This window comes from Gadus macrocephalus, chromosome 11, assembly GCF_031168955.1.
Source record: "Gadus macrocephalus chromosome 11, ASM3116895v1".
Taxonomy (NCBI): domain Eukaryota; kingdom Metazoa; phylum Chordata; class Actinopteri; order Gadiformes; family Gadidae; genus Gadus; species Gadus macrocephalus.
This window is the reverse complement of record NC_082392.1, coordinates 14,360,010-14,369,875: the sequence shown is the minus strand read 5'-3', so window position 1 is coordinate 14,369,875 and position 9,866 is coordinate 14,360,010. Positions and strand designations below refer to the sequence as shown.

The 9,866-nt window shown below is 47.5% G+C and overlaps 1 protein-coding gene across 8 annotated transcripts in view; it reads left to right on the top strand.

Annotated features, from left to right (window-relative positions):
* LOC132468221 (intermembrane lipid transfer protein VPS13B-like) overlaps window positions 1-9,866 on the top strand; it is a 325,476-nt gene that overhangs the window by 120,373 nt on the left and 195,237 nt on the right. For 7 of the 8 annotated variants that reach the window (XR_009528182.1, XM_060065939.1, XM_060065937.1 and 4 more), the window contains exons 20-21: window positions 2,505-2,626; window positions 4,786-4,930. Coding sequence is in view for 7 of the 8 variants with exons in the window: in XM_060065939.1 (XP_059921922.1) it covers window positions 2,505-2,626; window positions 4,786-4,930 (267 nt within the window). In the remaining variant the exon portion in view is untranslated. The remainder of the gene's footprint in view (window positions 1-2,504; window positions 2,627-4,785; window positions 4,931-9,866) is intronic. The other variant, XM_060065938.1, reaches the window with a different exon arrangement.

Below are 9,866 nucleotides of genomic sequence, written 5' to 3'. Positions count from 1 at the left end.
AGAGAGAGAGGTCCAATCGCCGTGGTCCGGGCGAGGGTACCAGTCGGGGCTCCCCAGGGCTCTGGTGAGACCACTTATGCATCTGGTGAGGGAGGTAGTGGGAGAACGAGAGATTAAAATGAACCTCCAGGACACGACTGCTACCAACTCGCGCCAATCGCCATTGTCCGGGCGAGGAGATACCAGTCAGGGCTGCTCAGGGTCCTGGTGGAACCACTTACAGCCCAGCCCGCATTGAGTCCCTGACACAGCCAGGGCCTGTTACTCAGCCACTCTGCGGCTGTGCAGCTCGACCGCAGAGTTGAGGTTTCAAACCCCAATACACCCCTCGTGTCTCTGGGGCGAGGGGGGTGTACGGTGGGGACAGAAGAGGAGGTCAGGGGTGCAGATAGACCAGCATGAGGTCATGTTAGGATTTGTTATGCGGGAGGTAGAGATGGACGACCTCCCCTACATCTAGAGCACAAAGCAGAATAAAGATGTGGATAGTACATTGAGAGAGGCTAGGAATAGGAATACAAGGAATACCTATTTACTCGGATGATCCGATATCCTTTGCCATTTTTAACCAAATGCATCAGTGACTGTGATAGGTGTTGTCTACCAGTTGTCAGTTTGGATTTCAGGCATGTACATAGAAGTTGAACACGTGGGAGAAAGTGACGGAAGTTTATGCATCATGGGACATAATCCATGTATGTTTCCAAGTGGTGTTGACAAGGAACAGGGTCGAATTAATCAAATTAGTGATATATTATAGGCGTGATTCACAAAAATGAAGGGGTGGGTGTGTGTGTGTGAAGAGTAAGATTTCTCAACAAAGGGATCAAGTGATGGAAAGAGGGGTGGGGGGTTGTCAATGCCGTTAAGGAACTGGACTGTTTAGCAAAACAATGAGCAATCAGTTCCTGTCGGGAGTTACGAACACACACACACACACACACACACACACACACACACACACACACACACACACACACACACACACACACACACACACACACACACACACACACACACACACACACTGTGCTGCCTCCTCTCTGCCTCAAGGCTTTGAAACAGATGAGCCAAGCCTCCATCCAACAACCCCCCCCCCCATCCCTCCTCCAACACCCCTCCAGATCTGTACACCAGGCCGCCACCCTCACCATTAAACGGCTGTGAAGCGCGGCAGAGCCGAGATGTCCTCTTACGCCAGGGACCCCGCCGCTAATCCTCCAGGCATGGGAGTCATTATTGATAGGATCCGAACGCATTACCTCAGGCCCCTCGCTCATTGTTGGTAAAGATTATTATTTAAGAGTAAACCAAAACCCTGGAGAAGATCTCCGGTTTCATAGACATTTATCAAAAGAAAATGTTGTTCTTGGCCCCGGCGCGACACACTCGCCTTGACGCGGCACAATTGAAACAAACTGTGCACTCCCCCCCCCCCCCCTCTCTTTCCCTCCCTCACTCACCACTCTCTCACTGCCCCTGTCTGTCTCCTCCCCTCAACCACCACCCTCTCGCTACTCACCACTCCTCCCCCCCCCACTACCCCCCTCTCTCTCTCATCCCCTCACCACCACCCTCCCGCTGCCACACACTCTCTCTCTCTCTCCCCACCCAGCTTCTCTCGCTGCCCCCTCTCTCCTCCCCTCCCCACAGCTCCCTTCACCCCTCTCCTAGTACCAGGCCTGGTACCCACATTCACGTCGTTAAGCAGTGTAAACGTGTGGGGAGGGTATGGGGGGGGGGGGGTGCTTTGTGGTGAAAGGAGACGGCCATGACACCAAATCCTCTCAGATTTGTCCGAAGTCTCTTTCACTTCGCTGTGATTCGACGACGCTGATTGCAGCGATCGGTATCGTTTGTCCTTTAGTCTCTCCGTCTCATCTTCCTCCAAACGCGGCCGCTATCATCACTGGCGCTCGGGTGCGGCAATCGGAGCAACGTTGTGTTGCAGAGGGGGCTTTGCATAGTTTCCACATGACTTAATGCATACGTCTCTGTCCAAATTCCTCCGGATTCAAGAGCAGCACAGGCTGATATTGACAAAGCATCCTCGCCGAGACGCCGTCTCCCACAAAGACGTCCTTGTTTGCTAGCGATGATGTTGATTTTGTCAGTGGCTGTAGTATCTCCCGCGGGGGACGCTGCCAAGGTTTGTCGTTTTGTTTGGGGGAGCTCCCAAACCTTAGCCTGGGAGAAATAAGACGAGGGATGGGCGGCAGCAGCCTCAGCGGGGCAAGAGATGATCAATGTGGACAGCGCTGTGGGCTTCGTTTAGCCGGATTTACAATAGACCGTTGTTGACATGCGTTTCAGAGGCCAAGATGTTTATGTGCAGCTTTCTGGTTTACAGTGTTTACTTTATTTTAGTTTTTCTTTTTCAACTTTTTTTTTATCTCCAGAACTCCATAATTGAATTATTTCTCTCTGTCTCTCTCCCTCTGAATTCGAAGGGCTTTATTGGCATGAACACATGCATGAACTACAACGTCCCTTTGCCTCTCCAGGTGCTGTGCTGCTGGTCAGTGTGCAGGGCATCGCGGCCAACGTGGACCCCGTGGTGTGCACCTGGCTGCTCCACCAGCCTCACCGAACGGGCAGCAGACAGCAGCAGCAGCAGCAGCAGCAGGTACCATGGGCCCTTCCATAATACACAGTACACAGTACCACAGTTCTCTCTCTCTTTCTTTATTTGTACAGGTCTCTCACCCTCTGTTGTCTGGGTTTCACTTCAACAACATCAGTACCTTCATCTTTCCCTCTTTCTCTCTCTGCATGTGTCTCTCTGTCCCTCTATCTCTGTCTCTCCTTCCCTGTTTCTCTCTGTCTAAATGAAGCATTTCTACAATCTTTGCACAGTTAATTGCAGTAGTGTGTGTGTGTGTGTGTGTGTGTGTGTGTGTGTGTGTGTGTGTGTGTGTGTGAGTGTGTTGCGTCAGCCCTGACCCCTGGCTGCGCTGCCTGGGGGTCATGGTGTTCTCTGTAAACACATGGTACGAGTTGAAGCGCTGCCTGCACAGGGCTGGTTCCCGTCTCAGCTGTGACACTGGCACATGCCTGTTTGGGCGCTGAGTGTGTGTGATAATGTGACCTACTCTAACACAGGGCTGCTTGTAATTTGTGTGTGTGTGTGTGTGTGTGTGTGTGTGTGTGTGTGTGTGTGTGTGTGTGTGTGTGTGTGTGTGTGTGTGTGTGTGTGTGTGTGTGTGTGTGTGTGTGTGTGTGTGTGTGTGTGTGTGTGGGTGGGTGGGTGGGTGGGTGGGCCCGCTGACCCATCTGTCAGGGTTGTTTGTGGAGGACTTCAGGCCTTCAGCTGATGGCCAATCAGCAGCCAGTGAAGGACAGTAGAAAGGAGACTTCACCTGTGGTACATATGTGAACGGGGAAAGAGAAGGGTGAAGTGTGTGTGCATGTGTACGTTAACACTGTTTAAGAGGGATAGCTTACATTATGTCATCCATACTGAATGAATGATGGTCATTTGTGAAGGTACCTGCTTTCAGCAGCAGTATTAAATATGGCACGGCACATTATTTTCCAGCGTGTTCCTCATCGGAAATATAATATATCATCACAAATGTTCGTGTTTTTCCGTTTCATGTTTTCCCCGCCCTAGAAACACTTGAACCATCAAACGGCTCGCATTGAATGTCTATACATTTCAAAGTGTTCTTGCTATAGCCATGTGTGTAATGTACATAATGTAATGAGTTCCTATTTGCAGTTCAGTCACATACTGATACGTGCATCACAACTCATGTGCGAACATGTTAAGCTACTCCGTGCATCTTGGCACCGTATAGTGCTCAGATGCCCTGGACTAGATGCATCTGTCGGGTTGCTTACGTGTTATTTCCAATTACACTTTTCCTTTTTCTTTTTTTTTTGGAGCAACAAAACAAAAATACCCAGTTTGATTTTGAAAGCTAATCTAAGGGGATGAAAAAAAAAAATAAAAAATGGAAAGAAAACCCTGGCTCTTGTGTAATTTATTTACTGTGGCTCTGGTGGGGAGGATTTGGAAAGGCTTTGGCTTCATAACACATCCAGTAGCTTTTGGAAACCGGTGCGATCGGACACGTCCTGTGTTTAATCTCAAAACAACCCAGCTTTTAGGTCATTGAAAATCAGTGGTTTGGTCAGACGGAAAAGCACGAGGCGCACTAAACAAAGGGTACCGTGAAGGCTCAGCGTGTTTGTTTACGCTGCCTGCAGGAGGCCGCTGGCCGCCAGCCGTGAGCGACTGCATCACGGCCCCCATGGGGCCGCTGGCTAATCCTCAGGGGTTTTCCTCCTCTCCGACCATCCCTTCGCCCCCCCTGTGTGTGTGTGTGTGTGTGTGTGTGTGTGTGTGTGTGTGTGTGTGTGTGTGTGTGTGTGTGTGTGTGTGTGTGTGTGTGTGTGTGTGTGTGTGTGTGTGTGTGTGTGTGTATATGGATTTGCATGCGCTAAGGCCAGCTTTTATTCATTATGCGACTGCTTTTGTATTCGTGCTTCTTTCCTCGATTTCAGGGTGTGTGTGTGTCTTTGTGTCTCTACTCTCCTACTTCCCATCCCTTCTTCGATGACCGTTAACCCTCTCGATCGATAGCTGATAAATGAATGTTTTTTTACCTACTTACAACAGTATAAGCAGTGTTATAATAAAAACAATGTGATACAAGCAATATATCTCTTTGAAAGCAACCACAGAAAAAAACGAATTGATTCTACACATTTGTTCTTATTTTTAACATCCTTTGACTTAGAATACATTTCCCATGACCTCATGGCTCAATGTTTTCACAGGCTCCGGCAGTGGTTGCTATGGCGATGCCCCTGGCCAAACGGAGAGAGGATGAGGTGTCTGTGGGTAGCACGCCACTGGCCAAACAGCCCTCCAATCAGGCGTCCGATTACGCCAGCAGCCCGGTCAAAACCAAGACCGTAACAGGTAGGATTTCAGACATTAACTGTTATATTAACAATGGCACCCGCACAGTATACTATAAATCTCTCCGTTTAGGAAAGACGATTAAGTGTGAATTAATAGCCCTGTCTCAAAATTTGTATAAAAAGTAACCAATGTGCCGGAATTTATACAAGCTAATACGTAACGTAAACAAGGGACACTTTGTCTTTTGTCTGACACTAATATAATCCACATACATTCATTGGCGAGGTAATAGCAGCCCAGTGTTGGTACCATGTGATTACGTGTTGGCACCATGCAGTTGCTCAACATACTGTGGTGGGCTGGCATTTGAATGACCCCCGCTACAGGCATCTCCATGAGTCTCTCTCTCTACCTCTCCCTGTCTCTCGCCCTCTGCTCCTGGCTCCTGGCTACCATGCTAGGGCTCTCTCTGCTCTGTCAGGGCCAGAATCCAGTGTGTCCACTGTCCTGAACCCAACTCCTTGTTACTTTTCCGCTTTTACTGCTGCCCCCAACCATACCCTAACTGCACACACACACACATGCGCGCACTCTCAAACACACACACACACACACACGCACACGCACACACACACACTGTCCACTGCACACCATGGAATGTTGGACCTCCTCAGATCCCATGCATTACTATTAACCCCCCCCTGTTCGTCGCATTATGGAGGAGACTGTAAATGCTCCCAGGATCGGCAGAGTGGAGAAACAGAGAAAAGGAGGACAGAGATGAAGAGGGGACTAATGCAGTCTCAGACAGAGGCTAGCGTGGGACCGCCTGTGCGGTGCGGTGGAATGGCCATGAGCAAGCTGTGTAGAACCATAGACGCCAGTGCGGTCCCACAGCTTCTGGGGCTCTGAGTGGTGGTGGCGGAGGGACTGGACGGAGGCGAGGGGAGGGGAGGGGATCCTGTGTAGCGCGGAGCACTTTTTAAACATATTGTATATGTGACAGTTTGTGTCATCGGTATGAGTCATCTATTTGACCTGGGTTTCACCATACATGGGGGCCGATCTCATATACACAAATCCACGCACACACTTACACGTGAACACATGTACACTCACACATACACACAAGTACACGTACATTAAACACACACACATGCATATACATAAATACATATAGACACGTGTGTACACATCTGCACACACAACATTGCATTGTTCACTCAGGTACATGCTCTCCGTCCCGTTCTCCAAGTCTTACCTGGGGTGCCTGCCCCAAGCCCCTGTTTTTAGGGGCTGTTTTTGACACTGCACAGGCATTCTCATGCCGCAGGGATGGCTTTTATTGAATGCTCTGAGCCCAGTATTATTTAAAAACGTAATAGCCCACCTATCCCTCTCGAGTTTCCCCAATTGATATTTAATTAATGTGATCCAACGGAATAAGTCGGCTGGCGTCCTGCTGGGAATGTGAATTAGTTCCAGTGCTTTGTAAACAGGCGGCCCCCGACCTCACTTGGGTCTCAGCATGTTTACACTCGGGGTCCTCTGAACACTTAAATGGTTGAAACGCATACCGCCAAGGCGCCATTGCGATAGAGGCAGAGGAAACAGGCAAGTGATTGCCTTTTTCTTCCCAAGTCTTTCCTCCACACTAAGTATCTCTGTGTTTGTTCCCGACCGGAATGATGACTCCTCCCGATGACTGAGGTCATCGCTGTGGCCGTAAATAGCTCTGCATGTGTGCAGCGGTCCCCCCACTGTGTCTCTAGTGTCTTTATGGGAGAACGGCGCCGGGGACATTTTCAGAGCTCTGAATCAAGACATCGGGCTTCTTTCCTAGCAGGGTTTTTTGAAAAAGGTCAGACAGACCCCCTTCTCCTTCTCTTTCTCTTTTCTTAATATTTGTTCACCTAACGCACTCTAGTGGCTTTTCCATCACGTGGTCTCCCTGCTTACTCGCATCTCAACAGCAAAGTTCCTCATCAAAGATACAAAGATCCAACAGGATGTACACACACACACACTGAAACTCACCAACACCTGCACGCCTAAACATGCATGCACGCACACACATGCCCACACACCCACACACACACGCCAACTAACTTTAGTCAGCAGCAACAATTAAAAAAAAATGACTGAACATTATTGAAGTACACTCTGGATGTCAATCGCCACGGTGTCACACCTGTTCGCTACAGATCTGCTCTGTGCTACATCACCATCTCACTGCCTTTATGTCAGGCTGTATGTCAATTAGAAGGGAACCTATACGTTTGTCCCTCATCAACAAACCACTTCATTTGACAAACCTTTAAAAAATGACTGACATTGTCACAGTGTGTATGTAGGTGCATGCTTGAAGGTAATATTCAAACCCACACAATTGTAGTGCCGTAACCTACATTGTATGTATTGACTTTTTTTGTATTTGCCCTACACTTACACCATTGAGTCATTGTTTTAGTTGGTCCCATACATGGGAACGTCTGCGTGATTAAAATTGGCGTGACAGACCGTTCGGCTTTGTTTGGAGCTGGAGCATAAGCAAGTGAACTGAGGCTTACAGTGCCGTAAAGTGCAGGAAGTCGGCCTAACAACGGAAAGTAATTATTGTTCGCTAAGTCCGACAACATGCGTGATCCTGCACGCTTCGTATCTCATTATATTATGATATAATGTCCTACGTAATCCAGCCCAAGATCTGCTTTAAGCCGATAACACACAAACACAGACTAGGACAGAAGCATACACGTTAAACGTTGGAGACGGCTAAGTGGGCCAGCGCATCTGGCCTCAAGTCGGTTGTGTAATGGGATGTTTAGCGGCGGACCTGTTTGTATACGGTGTCTCATTAGTGGCTTGCATTAGTGCATAAAAAACATAGTGAATCGTTTCTTAAACTCTCTGCTTACTCCAAATATTTCCCTGGTTAAGTGAAAACAATCCTTCGGTATCTAGGTGTTGGTTTGGAAATTCTACAGCAATTAAAACACAATTGACGGAGACAACAGAGCCAAACAAAACGCATAATCGACTTCGGGTCATTCAATTATCGTCATACCTTCTTCGGAAAAATGACGAAGTGTGCAGGAATGGCAGATTGTTTCCGGGTAGCGATCGGAATCAGTAGACCACGTGGGCGTCCACAGCAACTTGTGTTTATAATTACTGTTATAGCCTGGGCACACATGATGGACTAACGTTGAACGGCAGAGGCGGCGTTACGGCCTTCCATTCCCTGCACTGGATGTCCTTCTCCCTTCTCCTTCCTTCTCCGTCATGCGGCGACCCCCCTCCCCCCACTCTGAACGCGGTTTCTCATTTTCCCTGAACAGTATGTGACTTCAGAGCGTGGGAGTTATGAATAAAAAATTAAGACTGTCCTACGGGGCTGCCTGTTGATTGCGGTGATACTCGATACTTCAGGTACAGTGGACTGTCAGCCCCACATGCACCTCCCAAACACTCCATCCCTCCACCTGATTTTCTGGGTAATCCATCCTTCCTGGGATTAATTGGTGTATAATGAAGGGAATGTAAATTTATCATATTCTCTCAAATGCGTGGCTTGCGGTTTGTTACATGATCCATGGTAATATATGCGTTGATGGATATTTCCTGGTGCTCACGTACCCCGCTACAGTATTCACGGTTTATTAAAGGAGAACTGGCCTATATGAATCAGGTAGATGGAGGAGCTTGGTGGCTGAGCCAAATATTTTTTGTTCATATTATAATCCTGTTTTAATGACGTTCATTTACCCTTAGTTCATATTTGTTTAGCATGGCTGATTTACCACAGATGATGTTAGCTCGAAGACCTTTATAATGTCTTTATTACAATTCTGAAATCCTTCATGACAAAATGTGGTATCTTATGCCCTTCCAGGTCATGGGAATACAGGCCACATATATATTCTGTTTTTGGGGTGAGTCCTTCCCCATTGTTAAACCTCCAATCACTTTGTGATAGAGGCTGCTGACATCAGACTTGTTGTGGTTTCAATAAGCTTCCTCCAAGATGGTGCTCTATTGTGTTTGGAAGGACATAGTGTAATTAGAACGCAATGTTTGATCAAAGGCAATGATTCTTTTGCGATTACTATTATGAAAACTAAAATAATGATTCACTGGCCCTGGCTCTTAAATAAATCTTACTTTGATTACTTTATCATGGTTGCCGCTGGTGTTTGTACTCTGTTGACGGTTAGCTGGCCTTTTATAAGGTTTATTTTTTAATCATTTGTTGGGATTTTGGGTGGGATGTTTAGTTTCCGAAGCCATTTAGCCCCGGCTGTTCTTCTGATTGATTCCTCTGGATGTATTTGTAATTGTGTCGTGTTTACTTGAGGACATCTGATCCAGCCTTTCAGCTGGGATTGAATCAATTGGCAGCAATGATTTACTGTACGTTAGACCTAATGTGACTCTAGTAGAAAAATGACCTGTGTTTCTTGATGTAATCTCGAGAGCTTTGAAAGAGAACGTTTTTGATGCAAATTGATAATTGTGCTGATTCTTTTTTGTTGCTGTGAGAAATGAGTGGCAATGGTCCAACCCTCCGCTTTTTGGATCATTTACAGGCAAAGACATGAGGTTGCGTTGTTATTTTTTTTCCCCCTAGCTCTATTGAGCTTAAAATTAAAGTGACTCTGAGTCACTGATACACAGCATGACGAGGTGAATTTTGGATTCCAGGTAATTGCCGACATACCGTTTCCCAAGGGACTCCGAGGAACTTGGTAATCCAGCTTCTGACGTCTTGCTTTCTTTCCTCAGACATCTATTTGGTTAAATGGAGGAGAGATGTGGCCAAGGTGCATGTTTGATCCTCCATTCACAAAACACTCTTGCGAAATAAACATCAGTGTTTGGCTCCACTTAAATAGGGCCGGCCCCATCTGAATGGGCTGCCACCAACGGCCTTGACTGCCGTACCATGACCTTAAATTGAACATCTCCTAGGGCCCTCTGGAATTATTGAACT